Source organism: Nuphar pumila, chromosome 9, assembly GCF_984573655.1.
Source record: "Nuphar pumila chromosome 9, dmNupPumi1.hap1.1, whole genome shotgun sequence".
NCBI lineage: Eukaryota > Viridiplantae > Streptophyta > Magnoliopsida > Nymphaeales > Nymphaeaceae > Nuphar > Nuphar pumila.
The window spans coordinates 58498053-58525483 of NC_143257.1; the positions used below are offsets into that span (position 1 = coordinate 58498053).

The following is a 27431-nucleotide window of genomic DNA, read 5'->3' on the forward strand; positions in this document are numbered from 1 at the left end:
ACATTCTGTCAATCAACCAAAAAAAACAAAATTTTGAAAAGGAAAATGATATAAAAACATAAATCTGTGCTTTCCACGATAAAACTGTGAATTTCATGTATCCAAGGAATGTTCCATACTTCAAGCATTTAAGGTTATTCCAACAGTCAGCACATCACGCAAGGAAGTGCAACATAGCCTGATCATATGAAATGAGAAGTATTTTATTTGTCTACAAAGGACGTGCTATTAGCCAGAATCATATAATGATTTCCCATAGCATCACAAACTTTAGACAGAAGGCCCGCTACAGGAGGAAAAAAAAACTCTTAAAAAAGAACGAAATCAATGGCTTCCTGACACTACATATGCATGTCTATGTGAGAATGCATAGATGGCTACGAACGAGTCCAGAAAATGCCAAAACAAGTAAACCTGCACACATGGTTTGAGCACCTAGAACCCTACATATGCACATCCATGCATGTATGCACAGAAACACAAGAAACCACCAAATGAAGTAAAATTGTATGTGTAGAAGATTATGTGTATATGTTGAATACAACAAAGCAGGTATTTATGTACTAAACAATGGAAAACTAAAAAATTCCTTGTTGATGGCATGCAATAGGCTGAAATATCCAATAAGTCAAAATAATACTAAATTCAGGAAACAACATATGGCAAAACATAATTAATGTTAAAGATACATCAAAAAGGGTTGATAGGAAAATAAATTTACCAAGAGATGCATGTTTAACTTTAACAGCATCAAAGTTTTTGTATGTGTAGCCAACAAAACTCAAATCCTTAGGCGTCAACAATGTCTGCAAGATTGGAAGAATATTACAAGATTAGTTGCCAAGGAATGGCATGCAAAACTGGGAATAATGCTTCCCAGTAACAACTTTACTTGAAAAGACAATTACGTATAGGTTAGCAAGCCCAAAATTAACTGACAAATAACAAATTATGAACAAGAAAAAAGAACAAGAATTGAAAATAAGTGGCTGTCTAATTGGTCAATTCCACACATAATTATGTCAAATTTATTTTCTTTCCTTCTCGGCAAGGATATATTGAATATGTATCACAAAATCCCCATCACATTTCCAAAATGCACACAAACCTCCATGACACGGATACTATATCTAATGTGAAGTGTGGTATGCTTTTCTGAATGATAAGATAATAAACAAAAATGTATGGTTACATATGGAAAAATAAAGGCTCTGAACACACACAGGCCCCACATGCAAGTATCCATGCACACATGCACATGCATGAAACACACATGCCCGCACACAAAAACACACACACACACGTGCACATGCTTAAACCACAGGCAGGGCATCCACATGTACACAAGCATAGATGTGCACATGCATGCGCCCGTGCACATACACACACAAGATAGATTGCAAAATAAGCAGATAAGTATGTTCTGCCATGCCAGTAACATTGATGCTGACATGCAACATGTCATATCAAGCTTCTTACACCAAACTAAGACATCATTAGGAGCTTTTAAACTCTGAAGTCTCAAAAGTTTTAGTTAGAGATAAAGAAAGTACCACATCCAATCATAAAAGCATCATACCTGCATCAACAATTTCTGCAGATATTTAAGCATTGTTGAATAGAGTCCTCATTTTAGACATAAAGCAAAGGATCCAAGTGGGTTAGATTAATCAATTAGCCCATGACTAAGCCAAAAGAATTCAGCCAAATATTGATATACTTATGCTTCCATAGGGATGGAAAAGTCAATCCCAGAATAACTATTATTCTATTGTATACAACATGAACAGGAGAGAAATGCCGAGGAATCCAGCTTCTATTAATAAATCTGAGACATTCAACATCACTCTCCTTGGACATACAGCAAATATCCAACCGGGTCAGATTAATCAATTAACTCATGACTAATGTACAACTGAGCTGTTAATCTTTCTGAAGAAAATTATTAGTCAAACATTGATAGTTTATGTACTAATATGATGGAAAAAGTCAACCACCAGAATAACTATACTTCTATGGGCTACAACATACAGCAGAGAAATCCAGTTTCTGTTAATGAATCTGAGACATGAGTTCCTTAAATAGAAAAATTAGCTAATACAGTCATTATAATCATATGATTCATATCCAAGGCTTACTGACATAAATGGCACCTAACAAAAATTAAAGAATGAGAAATTTAAAAAAAAACAATGTTGTAAAATACACAAAAGTGTCAAAGGAAAGGTATGAACAACAAATTGCTATATAAGAAAATATCATGCAAATGCCTTCAGCCAATTTATAGCATCTGCCCCTTTTTTTCTTTAAATAGAAATAAAAGACGGCAAACACATTTAGGACAATCATAACCACTTGCACTTATACTAAAAGCTAAAAATGGCAGAACTAAGAGCTTCCCAAAACATAATGAAGCTTGATAATGGCCTAACAGTGGCAACTTTTTACTACCAGTGAGCTGTCATCCCATTTATGTATTCCAAAAGGTTCTTCCAAATCATGGGTTAGGATAGCAAAAGGCGGATGAGATAACTATCTAGTTCAATAATAAAAGCATTTAGTGTCTCCTACATGCATATATATGTATCTATGCTAGGTCTGTAGAGCCAGGACATTTTTGTCACTTTCTTCCGCACAGGCACATCTATGTCTTTGTTCCACTTTTGGCCTCTTTAATCATATGTAAACAATTAACAGAGTATTTTTGTTCTCTTGTGATTTTTCTCCTTGTACTAGAGGGACTATTTTGGATAGATGAAGACTTAAACCTAATTTAGCCCATTAGTTCCTCTCTATTCTTTTGATTTGCACAGTTTGTAAGAAGTATCTGTTAAAATATGTGTACTATTAAATTATGTATCGACATTTGTAATTTCGTATATATTTATATTCATATATATAGATACATATAAATATATACGAAATTACAAATGTCGATACATAATTTAAGAGTACACATATTTTAACAATATCACATATAAATAAGAACAAAATGCATTGCATCCACTAAAGAATCAGATGGAATAATCAGCAAGCCAAAAAAAATAGAGAAGAATTTCCCAATGTTGCTCCAACATTTGGTGCCATTACTAAGCTATATAAGTGTGTGCCAAGTTGGATTGTGGCCTTTTATGCTTTTGACTGTCTTATTCGTGACAAAATAGTCTTTGCTATGGTGCCATTAACTACATTCAGTAAATATACTACAAAAGTATCACTTAAAAATTCAATGGTGAATTTGATATGTAACCGGGTATATGACCTGACAAGCTAGCGGTTTATGTTTTCAGACTAACGTAAAACCTTGATATCATGATTGACAATGGAATAAGAAAATAAGCAACAGGAATAAATATGTAATAGAATAAAAGATCATGATATGAACAATGATTATAGTAATTCATAAACATGTTACAACTGATGAAATTCCTAGGCAAGGTACTAAGCTGTGCCATAAAAAATTGTAAATAACGCAATCATCCTCATCGAGTATTAACTCAAGATAATTTTTAAAATGTATTTAACATAATACAAGCAGAAAACCAAAAATGCATCTGGATATCTCTTGCCTATTGCTTTTACCATACCAAAACAAAAGCAAAAATGAAATAATGAGCCCTAGAATCAATGCTTCATATCCTCTTTTTATCCCTCTACTTCAGGTTCTACAAGTTCTCTATGATAGGAATAAAGTTGTTTTTTTTTATGCATAGGATCAACAAGAGACAAATAAGAACCTAAGACACAAAAAAGTATTATTGATAAAGTCATTGTTATACAAAAATCTTATAATTTTTTTTAAAAAAAAAGGAAAAAGATTATAGTTTCAGATTTCAAATGGCAAAAGAAGTCATCCTTTACAAGATTCTCTATAATTAAAAGAAGCTGTCTCTTGCTAAGTGCTTATTGCATGCAACACTTTTCTGACATGGAGGAGGTATGTTATACCATGTGAAGTTACAACAGTATCATCTAATGTATAGTGCTGTATGTTGTATAACTTTTGTATTTCTAAGGGCATTTATGTACTTTAGCTTAGATGTAGTGAAGTAGTCAAAGTAGGAGGTTCAAGAGTGTCCACATGTATTTGTTTGTTGGAGAGTAAGGGTCGACCCCTACATTTGTTTTAAGTTTTTAACTTCTCATTCTTTCATCTAATGAGGTTTATTTGCCTCTCCTTGTTCTTCTCACTTGTGCTCTCATCTTCATTCTAATACTGTACAACACGTTATGTTTTTCACAAAGTTGGCTAAGTATAATCCTTCAAGCTAAAAAGTGTGGCAAGATCTTGCCTCAAGTTATCAGAGAGAGCAAATAAAGAAAAAAATATATGCAAGTACTTTGTTAATAACCGAGCTTAGCGAGAATAAGCAAGAGTTTCATTATCTATTTGTTTCTTTCTAAACACAAAGCACACCTTTCGCCATGGTCCAGAGCCACTTGACGTCTGTATTGGAGGATCTAGCTGAAAAAACAAAAGTAACCAAGTTCATCAGTTGCCATATACAACACAGATTACAAAGAGGGTCTACAAAAAACCATTAATTAAGCACTAGTAGATATAGTTGATATAAAAGAACATGGAAAATGATAAATCGAGTAGATCAATCGGACCAACACATATAGACAAGCACAGGTACAAAAAGAGTTTGATACGATAGCAACCAATGATAGCAGCTCTCTCTACTTTGCATTTCAATATTGTAATATCTTGTTATTTTTCATGATTTGTTTTAGTCTAAAATATAATTTTTAAATTATATATTTATATTTAACTGATAAAATCATGGAAAATATAATTAAATAGAGGTGATGTCAGCTAGGTCTGGGCTTGGCCCAGAGCCCAGTGACAAGAGCTAATTGATTTAACTATAATTTGAGAAATTTTAACTTTTTAATATTTAAATTCAGGCGAAATTCGAAAGCGAAATTGAGGCATGACCACCGTTAGATCTGCCTCGGAACGTAAATCTCGTAGGAGATCTGTTTTTCTGAATTCGGATTACGGTTGGCCCAAAAAATGTGTTTTTCAAAAATGACCAGCCTCTATTTTTGAGTTTTTTTTGGTTTGGATCTGACGGGATCCGCTCCATTTGATCCATGTTAATATGGATATGAACTCAATCTAGGATTCATATTGACTAGGATCTGATCCAGGTTGAGATCCATTTGGATTTGGATATAGATTTGGATCTTGGATCCAATCTAGATCCGAAATCCATCCATGGCAATTTTAAAACTAAGGTAAATTTAAAGTTTTAAATTCAACTAACTTTAAATTGAATAAGGATGAGGTAGAGTTCAAACTGGGGTAGAAGACCTTCTAAAAGGGGGTGTCCCCCCCTGAAATATTCTTTAAGAATATTAATTAAAATAAAAATAAAATATAATAAATATCTAGAAGATAAGGAGGTAGAGTTCTACATAGGAGTATCTAGAATGGGATGTCACTCCCTCTGTAGAACATCTTAAAGAAAATATATAAGGGGTCTAGAGTCTCTCCCTCTCTAGAACTCGTGTTTGAGAGAGAGAGTTAAGAAAAAAGTAAGAAATCATGTGAGAGGAAAAAGAAAGAAAAAGAGAAAAGAGAAAAAAAGAAAAGAAAAAGGAAAAGAGAAGGAGAAGAAGAAAACACAAACATCCGTCAATTTTTCTAATTTTTCGTAACTTCGATTCATGGTACGGGTTTCTCTCTTAATTAGCACGGGAAAGGGAATCGTATAAACTGATTTGAGCATAGGTTTAGAGGAGAAAAAGGAAAATCTGATTTCAAGGCTATATATATATATATACATATATATATATATATATATATATAAATATTAGGTTTGTTGAGTTCTCAGGTTCATGCAATCTAAATATATATATGAATATATATATATATATACATATATATATATATATATATATATTCTAGGTTTGTCGAGTTTTAGAACTCATGCATCTGAATATATTTATGTATTTCAAACTTGTCGATTTTAGTATTCATGCATCTGTATATATAAAGATATATGTATATTCAGATTTGTTGATTTTATTGATCATGCAAGGATATACATGTAGTTCAGATTATCAATTTTTCTGTTCCTGCATCTGAACATATGCACGCGTTTCAGATTTGCTTATTTCTCATGATTATGCATACTGAATATATATATATATATATATATATATATATATATATATATATATATATATATATTCAGTTCTGTCAATTATTTGATCATGCTTTTGAAATAAATATACATGTGTTTCTAACCAGTCGATTTCATACTCATGTATATACCCTTGTTTCTGAATTGTCGAGTTTCATTGTTCATGAAATGTGCATGTGTATTTCAGTCTTGCCAATGTTTTCTGTTAAGTATATATTCTTTTAAATTTTAATTTTCAACAGTTAACAGGTTTAGTTAGGTCCAGCCGACCCATGTACATGAATCTGATCGTGTACATGGATCAGACCAACGGTTGATATGGCAATTTATGTTGGTCGATCTATGTAAATGAACTTGTTCATGTACATGAATCAGCCCAGCTAATATAAATTTATGACTAGTCGATTGTTAAGCTTGGTCGATCCATGTACATGAACCTGTTTATGTACACTACATCAATCAGCCCAGCTCATTATTAACATGTTCATTCATGTCTGTCTGACCTATGTGCATGATTTTGATCATGTACATGGATTAGCCCAGCGATTGATATGATAATGTATGATTGGCCGACCCATGTACATGGATCAGCCCAACTGTGAATGGGTTAACTTATGACAGGCCAATCCATATACATGAATATGATCATATACATGGATCAGACCAACTGTTTATAGATTTTATTTTTTTTTTTTTCTGTTAAGCTGAATGCAATTTATGGTTGGCCGAATCATGTACATGAATCTGTCCATGTACATGAATCAGACCAGCTAATATGGTGAATACATGTTTAGCCGATACATATAAAAATGAACTTGTTCATGTACCTGAATCAGCCCAGCTGAAGATATTTGTAACTAGTCGATACATGTACATGAATTGGACCAGTTGTGGATAGTTTTCTGATGGTCGATACATGTACATGAATCTGATCATGTAAGTGAACCTGACCAGTACATTGATATTTTTTGTTTTGCAGATTTGTGCAGGTGAATTGAGCATGTGCATAATCTGATCGGCACTTAAAAAAAATTCTACATAGCCGATTTATGTACATAAATCTGATCGGAAAGTGTATTTGCTGATTTGATTCATAAATCTGATCCTAAACCGATCAGCTTGTAATTGTGCATATCATATGCATGAATCTGAAAATAATTAGATGTTTGCATGACTTTGATCATATGCATGTTTGGTTGATCATATACATATATTTGATCCTAAATGGTGTGGTCTGCGAGCTTCTATTTGCATGATGTGTATGTGCGTGGCTAAATGTGCATTCTTTTGTATTTTAAATATGCATTGTGAACATGTTTAGAAATTGTGTGTGCTCATGTTTACTGAAATTTTGCAATTTGCATAAATTACTTGTTGAGATATGTAAGTGGTTATGTGTGAACCATTGCGGGGCGTATAGGCCAGGAGCATGTGTTGCTCCAATGTTATTGATTTGTTTATGCATTTGCAAAATAACTTATGAAAATTATTGTTTTTTCAAATTTAATTACACTGTTAAATTCTGAGGGTCAGGACCCGAAATTGTTTTTGCATATTGATTTGCAAAATGGTTCTTGTATATAGAACTTAAAACTGATTTTAAATGGTAAAAGAGACCAAAACGGTATAATTAATCTCTTCCTTGATGTCTCTTCCATAGTATGAGGATCTTGGATGACGGTCATGGCAGACCATGAGGATACTAAAACTCCATATGCAATTACGCCCAAGGACCCGATATGTGGTTCACTTCCCTGCTACGGTTTTAAAGAGCTTTCAGCTACTTTGCCTGGGGGTGTTGTTGTTGACTCAACTGTTGTTATTAGTATACCAAGAAAGTGGCGACAATGGTTGAGGATTTCCATTGATGTCCCGGCATTAGGTGAGGATTATTAATGTTATGATGGAAGGTAAGGATTCATGATATCGATCGATGAACAAGTGTGGAACCCAGTAAATAAAATACAAATTATACGTTAAGCTATAACTGGAAACCTAACTTAAATTTCGGAATTTGTGTCTGTTTTGAGTATTTACAGGTTTAAGAAAAAGTGAAAATTAAATTTGTCTGCATTTAAATAAGGACTTGCATGCAAAAGCAACTTTGATAAATAACTTAATAAGTTATTCATGCATGTGCATTGAATCATGCATATTTTACTGTTCATCAATAGTTCATACATCTATGCATATTTGATTTTGCATGATATTTGGTTGAATGCTTGAATGGTAAGATAGTTGTGGTAAGTTATTGCTTGTGATTTCTCCTTAAATTTATGCATGATTTAATTTATGTTATTTCCTTTATTGTTGAATTTTTAGAGGAATTCGTACGAGGACTTCGGTTCTTACCCATTTTCTTAAAATTGTTTTACAGGCATAGGTGTTCATTAGAATTACTTGAGATTTGTCAGAATTGTGAGAACTATCACCATGAAAGTCACAAACTTGTACTCCAAAGCTATCTTGTGAAATTTTGTTTCCGTTCTATCTTGAAATTTGCGAATTTTTATATTTTGACTGTAGGGATAAAGATATTTAAATCAATGTGTTGTGGTTTAAATTATGTGCTAGATACGATTGTGCTTGTTGTTCAGGATCAATTCTAAGGCGGTAGGCTTGATCTGGGTACCTCCAGCAGTGGCATGACCGTCGGCTTCTCTTCGTCCCCTTTTTTTAGCTACGCTCGAACGGCAGCAACTCATAGTATTGTTGTTGTCTCGAGCATGGTCAAGCCGAGCAAAACTCGGCTATCACCGAGCACAGCCCGGGTTGGTCCAGTACCTCAGGCCGATTCGTGCACACCAAATATCAACTCGATTACTTGTACACGAGTCCTGCTCGGTTCGGTCGGCTCGAACTGGGTTCTTTATGCAACGCAATAGAATCTTTTTTAGCACTCTACACCAACACAACAGACGAGACACGCTCACCAAGGAACAAGCCTTTAAGAACCTATGCTCGGAATCGTCAGAGATTTGGACCATCTAACTTTATAAAGTATGTAGTTTTGCGTACTCCTGCCTACTTTAGATTACACTTATATATATTTAAAGACACAGATTTACGCATCCTTGCCGAATCTCGATTTTTAAAAGATTTCACATGCGAGATTTCAAGCTCGCATTGTCCGTTGTCTCGAAAAGCAAAACAAGTGTTTTGCGTTTGCATATTCGCAACTGAGTTTTCTCCTCGAACCAACATAACAAAAAGGCTTCGACTACGCAACCCTTGATGGTACGTACGTCCGGTCCTTCTTTTCAATATCCGAAATGATTCGGATATTCCCCGGCCTAAAGCATGAGATATTGAAATTTTCAAATGACGTCTAGGTTTCTTTCTGAGAAACCAAATTCTCATCGTAGTGGTATTGTCAGACATGCATGGCATGTTAGTACCACAATGATTGGACTAGAGGTTTATGGTAACCTCATAGTGCAACAATGCACCATGATTAAAAGAAAATCACATAAATGAAAATGATCGCCTTCATAGGCAAGATGTTCAATTTGGTTTAAAAGACAAGAGCATGTAAAATAAGTCGGCAGTTCAAATAAAACCTAACATACTCATTCGTCTCTTTGGTTCTGTTAAGAGAGAGGATGGGATGGTACAAAAACTAGGATAGACAAGTTGTGAACAACTATGCTCTTCGAGTAGCAATGACTCAATGTCCCCGATCATCGTAGTTAAGGGACTGGACTACCAAATATTATCCTAGGTGGTAGATCCCAATGACTTCTGCAGAAGTTCAGATACATCCCCTTGAACAAATGGCCTCTAAGGAATTCTCTACGTTTATCCTGTGCATACGCTCAAGTCAGTTAATTATTGAAACAAGATTATCATGCTCATTTTGCTTATTCTGAAACTGCACATCACGAAACAAGATTATCTCTCTCTCTCGCACGTCGGAGTTCCCAGACCCCAACCCTCTCTCTCTCTCTCTCTCTCTCTCTCTCTCTCTCTCTCTCTCTCTCACGCCGACCCCATCTCCCTGCACCTCGTTGAAGCTCGTTGGACGCTCATCGGTAAGTCCTATCCCAGCTCTCCATCTCTCACTCGTTCCCCTCTTCTCCTTCTGTTTTCTCAGAGGACAACAGCAGTCGTTGGTTGTTGTTGCGGCCTTTAGGTGTCGACCAAGTGGGGCAGCTGAAGCCGCCACCCAACTTCCTCCCTGTTTTCTTTTCTTGCCGACAACCCAGAGCCACCAGCGATAGTGGCTCTGGCTCGCCAGGTGAGAGGGTGCCGAGCACCCCCTCCTTCCTCTCTCTCGTTTCCACTGGTATGAGGGCAGCACCCTCCTGCCTGTTTCGACTTCTCCGGCAAGAGGGCGCCGCCCATCCTGCCTGTTTTTGTTCTTCGGCAGGAGGATGTGACCATCTCATTTTTTCGACAGGAGTGCTTCACCCTCCTACCTAATCTCTTTTTTTGGTAGGATGCTACCCTCCTGCCTGGACTTTCCTACCAAGCTGAGCTCGATTCTACCTTGTTTTGTTTGGGGGCCAGACCTGGCTCGACGTAATGGTCGAGCCCTCTGTCCCCTCGTTCCCTTTTCCCTGCACTTTTGGCAGGAAGACAGGTGCCACCACACCTGTCCCCTCGTTTTCCCCTTTTATGTTAGTCGGTCGCAGCAGCCACTGCCTCCAGCAGTGGCACGGCTGTCGGCCTCCCGATGCTGACCACTGGCTGTGACGGCCACTGCCTCCGGTAGTGCCCTGGCTGCCAGCTTCTCTTTACCCCCTTTTTTTTCGCTGCGCTCGTACAGCAGCAACTCATAGTACTGATGTTGTCTTAAGCATGGTCGAGCCAAGCAAAACTCGGCTATCACTGAGTGCAGCCCAGGTTGGTCCAGTATCCCGGGCCGATTCGTGCACACCAAATATCAACTTGATTACTTGTATCGAGCCTCGCTCGGTTCGGTCGGCTCGAACTGGGTTCGGGTTTGGCCCCTGCGATGGGATTGTCGCCTTGTCCGCTAAAATAAGGTTTTAATATCATTCTTTATGAAGCGCAATAGAATCCTTTTTAGCGCTCCACACCGTCACAACGGATGACACACTTACCAAGGCACAAGCCTTTAAGAACCTATGCACAGAATCGTCAGAGATTCGAACCATCTCCAAGGTAGGGGAAACTTGCATACAAGAATAAATATCAGAATACTTCTAACTTATACATATTATATTATATTATATATATATATGCTTTTAACTCAAAGACGCAGTTTTGTGTATTCTTGTCCATTTTAAATTACGTCATTTACTTTGTCGCCACGTTGTAATGTGCACAGGCTGCTGCTTACGCAATTTATTTAGCCCAATGTACGGTTTCGTACATCGGGCATCGCTTATGCAATTTATTTATCTCGATGTACGGTTTCGTACACCGAGCATCGCTTACGCAATTTATTTAGCCCGATGTACAGTTTCGTATATTGGGTATTGCTTATGCAATTTATTTATCTCGATGTGTGGTTTCTGTAACGCCCCAAAAATTCGACTTGTGATTTCGAAAACCTTATCGAAAAAACCTTTCAAAGATTTAAAGTTTAATATTTAAGAACAACAGCGGAAGACATTTAGAAAGGGACACAAGTCAACAATCCTGGGTACGTTAGCTGAAAAACCATCATTCACATGTACAACATCTTAAAGGAATTTAAGAAATAAGGCAATCGATTAAAATCTGCAGTTTATTACAAAATGGGTCTTTTATTCCAAAGTTCAATAAATCTAAAAAAAAAATCCCAGAGTCAAGCCGCCAGCAGAAAGAAAATGAATCTTGATCCACGTTGCACCACGCCATCGGCCGCCAGTGAAGTCCTACTCCTCACCTGCCCATGAAATGGTCAGTTTCATAACAAACTAGTAGGTGCACGAACAGATAAGTAGAATGAAAATAAAACAGGACATTCATGAGATAAGCAATTATGATATTTAAGCAATTAAAGCAGTTGTAGTCTATTCTAGCAAATGTAATAAGTGCAAAGAGAAGCAGTGTAAGTCTCAGTCATCTATATCTATTCATGAATATATTATTTAAGTTCTGATATTAACTGGCCTGTGGGTACGCACAGACGCGAAACGTAGAAACAGCCGAGACCAATCCGGGGGTTTATTATGTCAGGTATTTTCATCAACCCGGATGGCTGACTGAGTCCGCTCCTAAGGGGACGGTCAGTGACCAAGAGAGTAAATCCCCAAAGGCATTCGTGGCCCATGGATGCATCCAACTTCTGCAGAAGTGCCTGGGAGTTACCACCTAGGATAATTTATGGTAATCCCAATTCCCTTAACTCCGATGACTGAGGAAAACCGAGTCTTTTGCTCGTGGGGTGGTTGTTAACAACCTGTCCATCGGAGTCTTTGTACCATCCATCCTCTCCCTTGATGAACCGTGAAGATCGGATGGGTACGACGGGGGTTTCTTAACCGCCGTCCCATCCTACATGCTCTGGTCCATTAGACCCACTCGAGCATCTTGCCTGTGAAGGCGAAATGGTCACTATTTTATGTGATCTCAGCATTTTGCTAATAGCATTCATCGAGGTTGCCACAACCTCAACATCCCACCATCGTAACCCACATGGGACGTACTTGTCCAAAAGTACGATCATACCTTCCTAGAGGTACAACTACGATGAGAGGGCAACATAATGGTTTATGATTCTTTTGTTTCCTACATGACATGTTTTGTTTTTTTCTGAGCAATTGGCCTGTGGAGGCCGATATTACCATATCAAAATCAGTAAAGTATAGATTTCACCCTTCAATACCCTCCATGATCTTACATAAAATTCATACCGTACCTGCCTTAAGGTTTGGTTATAATGGCAATTGCAGTGGTTTTGAGTCTCTTCACAAAATCTATCTTAAGTATGCAGTTTCAAAGGAACAAGCATGCATAATAGACAATTATGAGTTAAGTAATTGTACACGTAAACAGGCATGCCAAATAAACTACTTGATTTTTTTTCTAGAATGAGTCTACCCAAAGAATTTACATTATGCAATTTCAAAAGAATCACACAGAGTAAAACATGGATCAACACATACTTCTTCAGATACGCAAATATGCAAAAATAATTATTCTATCTCAGAAGTCTTATTTTATTTAGTTCATACACACTATTCGTGCGACTTTCCCCTACCTCGGGGTGTCTTGCAGCTGCGTGCGTCTACGCGTGTAGATGATACGAGGCTCGGGCCGCGGAGCCAGAGCGAGGGGTCCGATGCGAGGTCTGCAACAGTGCTACGTTAATTATCATGCAGAAAGTAAAAGAAACAAACCTGCCTACAGGAAAAGAGAGAGGCAATAGGGGTGTGCCCCTACTGGCTGAAATCAGGAAAGCGACAGGGGGCGAACCCCTGCCTGCCGACAACAGTGGGGCGACTGGAACAGAGCCCCTGTCGAAAACAGCGAGGCGACAGTGAGGCCAGCACGAGACGGCAGGGAACCAGCCCCTTGCCGGTAGCATCGATGCGGCAGGGGGGCAGCCCCTGCCGACAACCCAGAAGCGGCAGGGGTTGAGCCCCTGCCGACAGCCAAAAGACGGCAGGGCTAGCCCCTGCCGACAGAGTGAGGGAGAAAGCTCGAGACGGGGGGGGTGACAGGGGAACAAGCCCCTGCGTGCCGAGAATCAAGGGGCAGCAGGGGAGTATCCCCTGCCCTCCCAGAAGCCAAGAGGCGGCAGAGGACGAGCCCCTGCCAGCCTAGCAAAACTAAGGGCAACAGGGGCATTGCCCCTGCTAGCCGAGCAAAACTAAGGGCAACAGGGGCATAGCCCTGTTAGCCGAGAAAAAAAACAAGGGCGACAGAGGCATTGCCCCTGTCAGCCGAGCAAGACAAAGAGTGACAGGGGCATTGCCCCTGCCAGCCGATCAAGACAAAGGGTGACAGGGGCATTGCCCCTGCCAACCGAAACAGGAAGGCGGCAGGGGCATTGCCCCTGCCAGCCAAAACAGGAAGGTGGCAGGGGCACTACCCCTGCGCGCCAAAACTTTAGAGGCAGCGGGGCTAGCCCCTGCCTGCCGGGAATCATGAAGCGGCAGGGGCACTGCCCCTGCCTACCGATGATCGGGGGGGTGGCAGGGGGACTAACCCCTGCCAGAGAGAGTGAGGGCTTGGGACGGGGGTGACAGGGAGGGCACCCGACCTCCCGTCGGTTCCCTATCACCCACCGAGGAGAGGGAGTGTCGCAGGGGCCATTGGTCCCCTGCCGGCACTCCGGCGCACCCCCAGAGGGAAGAAGGGACGACAGGAGCCTTGCAGGCCACCTATCGGCCCTTTGGTGAATACCCGAGAGGCAGGAGGGCACGGCAGGGCTGTACGCTGCCTGCCGGCCTCCCGGCGAGGTGACAGCGAGGGGGGGTGAGGAAAAGAAGAGGGAGGAGAAGAGAAGAGGGAGGATGGCATACCTGGGAGCGGTGGCCGGCGTCGGCGACGTGCGCAACAGGGAGGAGACCGGCGTGGAAGGGGGGCGAGGGCTGCGAGAGGGAGGAGAAGAGAAGAGGGAGGATGGCATACCTGGGAGCGGTGGCCGGCGTCGGCGACGTGCGCAGCAGGGAGGAGACCGGCGTGGAAGGGGGGCGAGGGCTGCGAGAGGGAGGAGAAGAGAAGAGGGAGGCGTGATCCCCCCCTCGCCCTCCATCCTTTCTCTTAAAGCCGCAGGGGGCACCCGAAAGGGGAAACCCTCGATGGGTTTCCTTATCCAGCCCAGAACGAACGGGGAGAAGGGGGGGGGAGTGCGGCGCTCGGGACCTTGCGTCGGGTTACGCAAAACCCTAAAATAAGGGGCCCGGGTCGGGTCCGGACCCGACCCGACCCGGCCCGGCCCGGGTCCAAACAGTTTTTTTTTTTTTTTTTTTTGAAATGGGATTTTACATCCTACTCCTCTTAAAAGAATTTCGTCCGCGAAATATCTATTACCTTGAAGAATCAAAATACAGGTCAGGATATTTTTCCCTGATATCGTTCTCGGGTTCCCAAGTACATTCGTCAATCCCATGATGTTGCCACCGAACCTTTACAAAGGAAATGGTCTTTGATCTAAGCACTTGGTCACGACGGTCGATGATCTCCACTGGTCTTTCTTCGAAAGTCAAGTCCCCTTTAATGTCCACATCATCATAATGAATGATATGCGATGGATCGTGAACATACTTCCTCAACATGGATACGTGAAAAACATTATGGATCTGAGCATACTGCGGAGGTAACGCCACGCGATAAGCTGCTTCTCCAATCCGCTCCAGGATTTCGAACGGTCCGACGTATCTAGGACTCAGCTTTCCCTTTTTCCCGAACCGAAATACGCTCTTCGTCGGAGATATCTTAACAAAAACCATCTCACCAATATCGAAGGTAAGCTCTCGTCGGCGTTTATCTGCATAGCTTTTCTGCCGACTCTGAGCGGTACGGAGTCGTTCTCGAATCATCTGCACTTGTTGAGTATAGTGTTGCAAGACTATAGGTGCCTCCAATTTTCGCTCGCCAACCTCGTCCCAGTAAACAGGTGATCGACATGGCCTCCCATACAAAGCTTCGTATGGGGCCATCCCGATGCTCGCATGATAGCTGTTGTTATACGCGAACTCCGCCAAACTGATGTGGGAATCCCACTCTCCCTTCCAGTCCATCATACAGGCTCGAAGCATGTCTTCCAAGGTTTGAATCGTACGCTCCGACTGCCCGTCCGTCTGAGGGTGAAACGCAGTACTAAACTTTAACTTTGTGCCCAACGCCAACAGAAGTTGTCCCCAAAACCTTGAAGTGAATCTAGGATCACGATCGGAGATAATCGAGACTGGAACACCGTGCAATCTCACAATCTCTCTAACATAGAGATCAGCGAGACTATCTAACGATTGATTGAGACGGATAGGTAGAAAGTGAGCCGACTTGGTGAGTCTATCGACGATCACCCAAATCGCGTCATGCTTTCTCCGCGTCCTCGGAAGACCGACTATAAAGTCCATGGTAACATCTTCCCACTTCCATAGAGGGATCTCTATCTGCTGCATGACCCCACCGGGTCTATGGTGCTCGATCTTGATTTGCTGACACGTTAAACACTTCGAGACATACTCAGCCACGTCTCGCTTCATACCGTTCCACCAATAACTGCGTTGCAGGTCCTTGAACATCTTCGTGCTACCCGGGTGAATTGTGTACCTAGACTTGTGGGCTTCCGCAAGAACTTTATTTCGAAGAACCGGATCATCAGGAACCCAAAGGCGCTCCCTCAACCATATACTTCCATCCTCCTTCAGACGAAAAGGTGTATCTGCCAATATCGCTTGAGCCTTCAACTTTTCGTAGCGTGCATCAGTTTTCTGCCCATTGATGATCCTCGCAAGCAGCTCAGGTTGAGCAACAAGGTGAGATAAGCCGATTAAACCTTGAGTGACCGCGAAAGGTTCCCATGAGGCTAGGTCTTCGACCAACCTCCATCCAGCAAATAAAGCATTTATCGAGATTTCCGGTGCTTTGCGGCTGAGAGCGTCAGCCACAACGTTCGCCTTTCCTGGGTGGTAGGAGAGGGTGAAGTCGTAATCCTTGAGGAATTCAAGCCAACGTCGTTGTCTCATGTTCAATTCTTTCTGCGAAAATAGGTATTTAAGGCTCTTATGATCGGTGAACGCCTCAAATTGCTCTCCATACAGGTAATGCCTCCATATCTTTAGTGCGAACACCACCGCAGCTAACTCTAAATCGTGAGTTGGGTAGTTCTTCTCGTGAATTTTAAGTTGTCGAGAAGCGTAAGCGATCACCTTCCCATTCTGCATCAGCACGGCCCCTAGGCCTGACCCAGAGGCATCAGTATAAATCACGAACCCGCCCTTACCAGAAGGTAAGGTCAAAATAGGAGCACTGGTAAGTCGTTCCTTCAACAACTGAAAACTCGCCTCGCACTTCTCGTCCCATAAGAATTTAGTCTCTTTCTTCAGTAACTTTGTCAGGGGTAACGCAATTTTAGAAAAATCCTGAATGAATCTTCTGTAGTAACCCGCTAGTCCAAGGAAACTCCTGATATCACGCGCGTTCTTTGGTTGCTGCCAACCAAGTACAGCCTCCACCTTTGCAGGGTCCACGGACACTCCTTCTTTAGAAATAACGTGTCCCAAAAACATGACTTCCTCGAGCCAGAATTCACATTTAGAGAACTTGGCATACAAACGTTCCTTTCGCAAGGTCTCCAACACAACTGTTAGGTGCTCTCGATGTTGCTCTCGACTTTCTGAGTACACCAAGATGTCGTCGATGAACACGATCACGAAGGTGTCCAAAAATGGCTTGAACACCCTATTCATCAAGTCCATGAAAGCTGCGGGGGCATTGGTCAGTCCGAACGGCATGACTGTGAACTCGTAATGTCCGTATCTCGTCCGAAAGGCCGTCTTAGGAATATCCTCATTCCTAATTCTGAGTTGATGGTATCCGGACCGAAGAACGAGACGGCAGGGAACCAGCCCCTTGCCGGTAGCATCGATGCGGCAGGGGGGGCAGCCCCTGCCGACAACCCAGAAGCGGCAGGGGTTGAGCCCCTGCCGACAGCCAAAAGACGGCAGGGCTAGCCCCTGCTGACAGAGTGAGGGAGAAAGCTCGAGACGGGGGGGGTGACAGGGGAACAAGCCCCTGCGTGCCGAGAATCAAGGGGCAGCAGGGGAGTATCCCCTGCCCTCCCAGAAGCCAAGAGGCGGCAGAGGACGAGCCCCTGCCAGCTTAGCAAAACTAAGGGCAACAGGGGCATTGCCCCTGCTAGCCGAGCAAAACTAAGGGCAACAGGGGCATTGCCCCTGCTAGCCGAGCAAAACTAAGGGCAACAGGGGCATAGCCCCTGTTAGCCGAGAAAAAAAACAAGGGCGACAGAGGCATTGCCCCTGTCAGCCGAGCAAGACAAAGAGTGACAGGGGCATTGCCCCTGCCAGCCGATCAAGACAAAGGGTGACAGGGGCATTGCCCCTGCCAGCCGAAACAGGAAGGCGGCAGGGGCACTACCCCTGCGCGCCAAAACTTTAGAGGCAGCGGGACTAGCCCCTGCCTGCCGGGAATCATGAAGCGGCAGGGGCACTGCCCCTGCCTACCGATGATCGGGGGGGTGGCAGGGGGACTAACCCCTGCCAGAGAGAGTGAGGGCTTGGGATGGGGGTGACAGGGAGGGCACCCGACCTCCCGTCGGTTCCCTATCACCCACCGAGGAGAGGGAGTGTCGCAGGGGCCATTGGTCCCCTGCCGGCACTCCGGCGCACCCCCAGAGAGAAGAAGGGACGACAGGAGCCTTGCAAGCCACCTGTCGGCCCTTTGGTGAATACCGGAGAGGCAGGAGGGCACGGCAGGGCTGTACGCTGCCTGCCGGCCTCCCGGCGAGGTGACAGCGAGGGGGGGTGAGGAAAAGAAGAGGGAGGAGAAGAGAAGAGGGAGGATGGCATACCTGGGAGCGGTGGTCGGCGTCGGCGACGTGCGCAGCAGGGAGGAGACCGGCGTGGAAGGGGGGCGAGGGCTGCGAGAGGGAGGAGAAGAGAAGAGGGAGGCGTGATCCCCCCCTCACCCTCCATCCTTTCTCTTAAAGCCGCAGGGGGCACCCGAAAGGGGAAACCCTCGATGGGTTTCCTTATCCAGCCCAGAACGAACGGGGAGAAGGGGGGGGGAGTGCGGCGCTCGGGACCCTGCGTCGGGTTACTCAAAACCCTAAAATAAGGGGCCCGGGTCGGGTCCGGACCCGGCCCGGCCTGGGTCCAAACAGTTTTTTTTTTTTTTAAATGGGATTTTACAGTTTCACACATCAGGCCTTGCTTTATGTCATTTACTTTGCCGTCGCGCTGTAATGTGCACAGGCTTATGATTTATTATATGTATATTATATATACATATATAACTATATAAAATATGAAGTTTTGCATACTCCTGCCTACTTTAGATTATGCTTGTATGTATTTAAAGACGCAGATTTGCGCATTCTAACCGAATCTCGATTTTTAAAAGATTTCACATGCGAGATTTCAAGTTCGCATAGTTCGATGTCTCGAAAAGCAAAACAAGTGTTTTGCATATTTGCAACCGAGTTTTGTCCTCCAACCAACATAACAAAAAGGCTTCGACTATGCAGCCTTCGGTGGTACATACATCCGGTCCTTTTCGGTATCCAAAATGACTCGGATATTCCCCAGCTTAAAGCACAGGATATTGAAATTTTCAAATGATGTTCATGTTTCTTTCTAAGAAACCAATACCTTCTCATCGTAGTGGTACTGTCAGACATGCACGGCATGTTAGTACGACAATGCATCATGATTAAAAGAAAATCACATAAATGGAGATGATCGCCTTCATAGGAAAGATGCTCGATTTTGTTTTAAAAATTAAAGCATGTAGAATGGGTCGTCAGTTAAAATAAAACCTGACATACCCATTTGTCTCTTTGGTTCCATCAAGAGAGATGATATAATGGTACACAAACTCTGACAGACAAGTTGTTAACAACTATGCTCCTCGAGTAGCAATGACTCGGTGTCCCCGATCATCGAAGTTAGGGAAGTGGACTACCAAATATTATCATAGGTGGTAGATCCCAATGACTTCTGCAGAAGTTCGGATGCATTCCCTTAAATAAGTGGTCTCTAGGGAATTCTCTCTCAGACATTTGGTCGTCCCCTTAAAAGCGGACTCAGCTAGTTGTCCGAGGTATCAAAATACATAGAATAACAAACTCCCAAATAGTCTCAATTGTTTCTACGTTTATCATGTGTGTACCCTCAAGTCAGGTAATCATCGAAACAAGATTACCATGCTCATTTTACTTATTATGAAACCGCACATCACGAAAGTGATAACGCATATGTTAATCTTGTTCTGATTTTTTATATCTATGCACCTATCAGGCTTTTATAAGTCTGATCATTTTTATGGGATACAGGTGATGATTAGGTTGATGCGGTAGACGATGGCGCGATGACGTGATGATATCAAGATCTCACTCTTTATCTGTTGTTTCGCTCCTGAGCACGTTTTATAATTTTGTATAAGGATTTCCTTTGAAATTTCTCTTTTGTGTAAACTTTAATTATCAAAAACCTTTTTTTGAATCTATGTGGTTTCAATGATTGTATGGAGATACAAATCCATTGTGTAAAGAAAAGTTCGCCTGTAATGCGCCCAAGATCCGTTGACTTGTTTCTTTCAAACACTATTTTCTGTTGAACGACCATTTTAAACTCTGAAAAAAGATTAATTGCCAAGCTTCAAAATTTTCCTAAAAAGTTTACAAGTTCTCCATTTTGGGGCGTTACAATTCGAGTGCTATCCATTCATTTATTTCATCTCCTTTTGCGGGTTTGTTTGACCTCGTTTCGTCTAGCCTAGAGAAGACCCACGACATGATGTCTCCTATGGGCGCGTCTACTTGTTGTAGGAAGTACCTTCTTACAATTCGAGTAGTCATCGAGGTGCATGAGTTGTCTGTCGACCTGGTCATACTTGACATAACCTTCTATGATGTCATTCTGGGTATGGACTGGTTGTCCAGGCACAATGTCACCCTTAAGTGTCGAGGGAAGAAGGTTTTCTTGTAGCGCCCTGACTTGTCCGTGCTCGTGTTTCATGCGAATAGAACTGTGAGTGAGGTAAAGATCATCTCGACTTTGAAGATCTCCAAGTACCACAAGCAGGATTTTATGGTGTTCTTGGCCAATATATCTGCAATGGACAGTCAAGCAACACATTTGGAGTTGTTAGAGGTGATTAGTGAGTTTTTGGACGCCTTTCTCGAGGACTTGTCGGGTTTGTCGCCTCGTAGGGAGATCGAGTTCTTGATCGAGCTAGTGCCTGGTACGATACCAATTTTGTGCGCGTGGTATTGCATGGCACCTGCAGAGCTTAATGGGCTTAAGAAGCAGTTGCAGAAACTTCTTGACAAGGGTTTTATCAGGCCGAGTGTGTCGCCCTGGGGTGCACCAGTTCTTTTTGTCAAGAAGAATAATGGGTCCATGTGACTCTACATAGACTACTGCATGTTGAGCCAAGTAACTGTGAAGAACAAGTACCCTTTGCCCAGGATTGAGGACTTGTTCGACCAGTTGTGCACGGCAAAGGTGTTTTCCAAGATTGATCTTCGTTCCGAGAACCATCAGTTGTGAATCAGGACAGAGGATGTTCTGAAGACTGCGTTCAGGTCCAAATACAGGCACTACAAGTTCTTGGTGATGTTCTTTGGACTCACCAATGCCCCATACCAAGCTCTGTATAGCAGACAGTGGAGTCTCCATTCATGTGGACTGCAAGGTGCCATATATGTTTCGGATTTGATTGTGCATGTTTATGCATTCAAGTCTATGTTGCAAATGTGCATATCATACGCATGGAAATTCTGAATTTATGTTGATGTTATAATAAATATGATCATGTGCATGCTTGGGTGTTTATGCATGGAATTGATCATAATAATATATATTGCAAGCATCCGTTCGCATGCGTATGCAATTAGCTTTATGTCCATTCATGTTGTGTGATTGAATGTGTTGTGGACATGTCTTGAAACAAGTGTGTTGCATGTTCATTGAAATTTTGCAAAAAGATGCATAAATCATTTTGAGATGTGAACCACTGTGGTCGTGTAGACTAGGAGTAGGTGTTACTCCAATGTTGTTGATTTTAATTTATGAATTGCAAAATTATTGATTTTCCAAAGATAATTGCACTGTTAAATTATGTGGGTCAGGGTCCGAAATTGGTTTTGCATGTTGATTTGCAAAACGGTTCTTGTGTACAGAACCTAATTTGTTTAAAAAAACAAAAGATACCGAACATTGTAATTAATCTCTTCATTGATGTCCCTTCCACAGTATGAAAATCTTGGATGGAGGTTCTGGAGAAACTGTAAGGATGCTAAAACTTCGTGTGTGATTGTGCCCCTATACCCAATATGGTGGTTCACCTCTCCGCCATGGTTTTAGAGAGATTCAACTACTTTTCTTGGGAGTGGTGTTGTTGACTCAACTGTAGTTATTGGTATACCAAGAAAGGAGCGCCAGTGGATGTTGATTTCCCTGATATCCTGGCATTAGATGTTGATTTTTAATGTTCTGATAAATGGTGTTGATTCCTGATATCGATCGAAGAACAAGTATGGAACCCAATAATAAAATACAAATTGTGTGTTAAGTTACACTGGGAACCTAACTTGAACTTCGAGAATTGCGCCCGTTTTGAATATATGCGGGTTTATGGAAAAGTAAAAACTAAATTTGTGTGCATTTAATATGGACATGCATCCAAAAGCAACTCTGATAAATAACTTAATAAATTATTCAAGAATGTGCATTGAATCATGCATCTTTATTGTTCTGCATTAGTTCATGCATTCATGTTTATTCTGTTTTGCATGATATTTGTTGTTGCATGATACTTGTTTAAATGCTTGAATGGTAAGTTGAACATGGAAAGTGTTGTGATATTCCTCTAAAATTATGCAGGAATTTGGTTTAATCTATTTCTTTACTATTTGAATTTGTAGAGGAATTCGTACAAAGGACTTTAGTTCTTACCCGTTTTCAAAAATTGTTTTATAGGACCGGGAGCTCAATGATGAATTGACTTGCAAGCTGGAGACTGCGATCCTTACGTGATATGTTCTGGGTTCTTGACAGAGTGGCTCCTTGTGATAGACAATTTTATTATTTCAACTTATTTTGACATTTATTCAATTGATTAATAAAGTTGATTATTCTTCGTTGATTCAATGCACTACTTGGTTGTGGTTTGGTATATTAAATATGTGAGACCCCGAATCCTTGGGTTTGTTTCCGCAATTGTTTTAAAAAACAAAAAAAATCCACTTTTTACGAGGATAAGTTGGGATTGTTACAAATGATTATTAAAGTAAAGATGCAGTTAGCTTAAAACTTTAAAATAAAAGATTTAGGAAAATTGAAATATTTCCTGGGTCTTGAGATTGCACACTCTTAACGAGGATTTGTTTTTCTTAGCACGAATATGTAGTAGAATTGATTGGGAAGGCAAGACTTGCAAATAATACAAAGCAAGTGAATACTCCTATGGAAGCTAACCATAAATTAAAGTATATGGATGGTGAACTACTCAGTGACGCTACAATTTATAGGCTGCTAGTTGAGAGTTGAATTTACTTGATCATTTCATGGCCACATATTACGTTTGCAGTGCATGTGGTGAGTCAATCCATGAGTGCTCCTAGATCATTTCATTTAGCGGCAGTTATGAGGATTATCAGATATGTTAGGGGTACCATGCATTATTGATTTTTGTTTTCTGCTACATTGTCATTGGAGTTGAAGGCATATTATGATGCAAGTTTTGGGGGAGCTTCGCAGGAGGCATTCTACCTCAAGGTTTTGTGTTTCTAGGAGAATCATTTTGGGGGAGCTTCTCAGGAGGAGCAAGAAGCAACAAAGGATTGCTTTATCCACTACAAAGGCAAAATATCGTGCAATGGCTCAAGTGACTACAGAAATCATTTGGTTGAGGTGGTTGTTGCAAGACATGGGAGTAAACATAGTTACGGCAACTACTTTGCATTGTGACAATCAAAGTGCTATCCATATCACCAAAAATCAAAAATTTCATGAGGACTAAGCACATTGAGATAGATTGTCACTTTATTCGTCGGGCATATCTGGATAGAGTTATATCAATAGCATACATTGGAACTCAGAACCAGATAGCAGAGTTTTTTACCAAAAATTTAGCATTGAAGGATTTTCAATCATTCTTGTTCAAGGTTGGGTTGATTGTGTTCTCATCACCTCAAGCTTGAGGGGAAGTGTTGAGGGAATGTCATATCTCCTTTGTGTAATACCCTTCAATATAGTTTTTTGTACATAAATTTCAGACAAGGGTATTTATGTAAAGTAGCATATACCCACTACTCCACTATCCTTTGTCTTGTAGTGGGCTCTATGGAGGGTCGACACTCCATTATTATTGTTATAACTCTTATTTGTTTCTCAATGAAGTTTTCCCTCTTTAGGGCTTCTTCTTCATTGCTCTCTCTTCTTTCTCTCTTTCTTTGTTAGATCTAACAATTATTAGGTCGGGCAGACACTAATTGGGTGGGGCTTCCATGGTCATGTCTGTGACATGCCCGAACGACCTCATACACTGGGTTGGCTGGAAAAACCGAAGAAACTCGTGACTCAATAAACCCATTACACACCCAGGCACTTGCCGAAAGTGGGTCAGCCCCTTTTCAGCCAGCAATACAGATAGAGAGAGAGAGAGAGACCTTGCCAAAAGGGGGGGTATGACCTCTACAACCAGCAACAGAGAGAGAAAGAGAGGTCTCTTGCGCCCCATCCCTTCACACTTCCACAAGCGTCGATCACCCCTCCCTTACTGCTTGACTTCCATTCGCATAAACTCACACACATAAATGGGAGGAGACGTTCCACCTCCCAAGAAAGGAGAGAGAGAGAGAGAGAGACGTGTGTCTCTCTCTCTCTCCTCTCCTATCACGCCAATCTAAGTCACAGGTGTTAAAATGTAAATTGTAACATATAAATATATATAATAATATTATTATTATATATATATATATATTTATTTTTATTTTTACTTTTTCTTTTATTCTATATTTTTGTATCTAGTTCAATAAGAACTAGATACCCTTTTTCAATCAAGTTTCAGTTGGAACTTCACTGAGATATAGCGGTTGGACTCTAGTCGAGTCCAACGACTCTTTCTTGGGAGAGCTCCAAATGAGCTCTCTCCACTTGTTCTTCCTTGTATAAATAGGGGTGAACCCCTTCTATGAAAATCAATGAAATACTTCTTAAGCATTCTTGTTATCAATAAAGATATTTTTATTTCATTGTTGTGTTTTCCTTTTATACCCTTTTATGGGTTTTACTTGAAGTATCTTTTTAGACATTCTTGTGGTGGATTCAAGTGCTTGTGTGGAAGGCCACCATTTTGTTACATGGTATGAGAGCCGTGGAGATCTTAGATCGTAAAAATCTTCTGCCTCATTTTTCGTGCTTCACTTACAAAAGGTGTTTCATCACCTTGTTCTTAGTTCAAGAAGGTTCGTTTGAAGAAATGTTTGCTACAAAAGTTTGTATTATCCATCACTCTCTTTACCTCTTATCTCTTCTTCTCTCTTTCTATTATTTCACTCTTGTAAAAGATGGATGATAATGATAAGATCACCATCATACCCATGAAGCTAAATGATACAAATTATGTAATGTAGACTTCGATTATGAAGCACCACATTTGGAGAAAAGGGTTATAGGGTATAGTAGATGATTCTGATTTGGAACATAAACTATCTCCCACTAAAAAAGAGGGTGATAAAGAAGTTTCTCTAACAAAGGGGAGAAGAGCAAGGCTTTAGAAACTTATGAAAAGAAATGGAAAGAGTGGAGGTTAGGGCATGCAAAAATTATGTCATGTCTAATTAAGAGCATAAACATCAAGAAATGCTCCAGTCTTGCTAAGTTCCAGCATGCCAATAAGGCTTCGGAATACCTCAAAAATATGTATATTGCACATGTATGCAATTTACAAGACAAAGTTCGGATAATGACTCAAAAAGATAAAACCATTCAAGAATATTACAATGAGTTGTCCGAACTTCGGGAAGAATTGGCTCTTTTAGAGCCAAAATGGCATTGTCCTGAAGACATTGAGCTTCATCAAAAACAATTTGATATGGAGCATTTTTATCAATTTATAAACGGTTTGAAACCGGAATTCGAGTCGACTAAATCGGCTCTTCTTCATCGAGGAAAAGTTCCTTCTATCATTGATACTATAGATGAACTAACTATGGAGGAAAACAAAATTAGAAAGAATACTCCAAAACCCGAAGATGATTCCGTTCTAGTTGTGTCCAGACCGGGTAATCAAGTACGCGCTTACAGAGCCTCCTCATTTCAACAGACAATGGTGATTATGATAGAAAAAAAGTCATTTGCCACCATTGTCATGAACCAAGGCACTATAGGCCTTAGTGTCCTAAACTAAAAGAGCTCAGAGAAAAGAGAGTTGCGACTGCTGGATCGGAACTCAAAGATCAAGATGCACCACTTTCTATAGCTCAATTAATGGAGATTCTTCAATCTCTTATCAAAGTAGCATCCTCTTCATCAGAAGCCTCAACTGGAACGGCGGTTTCATCCTTCTCCGATCCAGGTAACTTTCCTTGGCTTCTTGACTTTGATGCTTCTTTTTATATGACCCCAAATGACAGTAGTTTATCCGAATATTTTAAAAATAAATCAAGTGCTTCAAAATTTTTTACAACTGATGGAATCTCTCTTGAAATAAAAGGAATAGGAAATTTTGAAAGGGTCCATAAAACTAAGAAATTTTTTATTCCAGAAGTCAGATTTATTCCTAAGCTAAATTTAAATCTTTTATCTGTTTCTCAAATATCTGATTATGGATAGAATATCTCATTTTCTTCTCATAGTTGTTGGATACAGGATCGCCAGTCAGACAAGCTGATTGGGGAAGGCCATAGAAAAAGACACTATTACATGGATTTTTTGGAATTGCCTAAGAATGTTTTTTTTATAATATTCAGAAAAAAGAGTTGTATTTGTGGCATAAAAGACTTGGTCATCCTCGTATAGCCAAGATCCAATATTTTCTAAGTCTAGAAAAAAATTGTAATTATGAGAATTTCACTTATAAAGATTGTATTCTTGGCAAAATGAAAAAGTTACCATTTCATGATAGAACCTTTATTTCTTTTAGACCACTTGAACTTGTACATTCGGATGTTTGGGGTCTTGAACCAATTATTTCAAAAAAAGGATTTATATATTATGTCATCTTTGTCGATGATTTTACTAGACATACTTGAATTTATTTTCTTAAACATAAATTTGAAGTCTTTTCATACTTTCAAAGATTTCATAACATGGTTAAAAACAAGTTTCAAAATGATATTTTCATTTTTCGCACGGATTCAAGGGGAGAATTTATGTCCAAAGAATTCAAGAATTATCTCAATTTAAATGGCATTATACACCAAAGGTTATATCCATATACACCACAACAAAATGGACTAGTTGAACGTAAACATCGACACATTATGGAAACAACTAGGATATTAATAATAGCAAATCAAGTTCCAAAGGATTTTTGGGCAGAAGCTGCCCTAACTGCTACCTATCTAATAAATAGAATGTCATTTTCTGCTTTGAAACATATAACTCTTATTGAAAAACTTGTGAATATTTCTCTGGACTACTCTAGATTGAGAGTATTTGGATGCAAGTGTTTTGTTTTCAC

At 40.8% G+C, this 27431-nt stretch overlaps 1 protein-coding gene across 5 annotated transcripts in view; it reads right to left on the minus strand.

The window, feature by feature from the left end:
* LOC149828603 (uncharacterized) overlaps positions 1-27431 on the minus strand; it is a 207472-nt gene that overhangs the window by 49466 nt on the left and 130575 nt on the right. For all 5 annotated transcript variants that reach the window (XM_090017653.1, XM_090017651.1, XM_090017652.1 and 2 more), the window contains exons 10-11: positions 4418-4465; positions 722-806 (exon numbers count right to left, since the gene is read on the minus strand). In XM_090017653.1, the coding sequence (XP_089873779.1) occupies positions 722-806; positions 4418-4465 (133 nt within the window). The remainder of the gene's footprint in view (positions 1-721; positions 807-4417; positions 4466-27431) is intronic.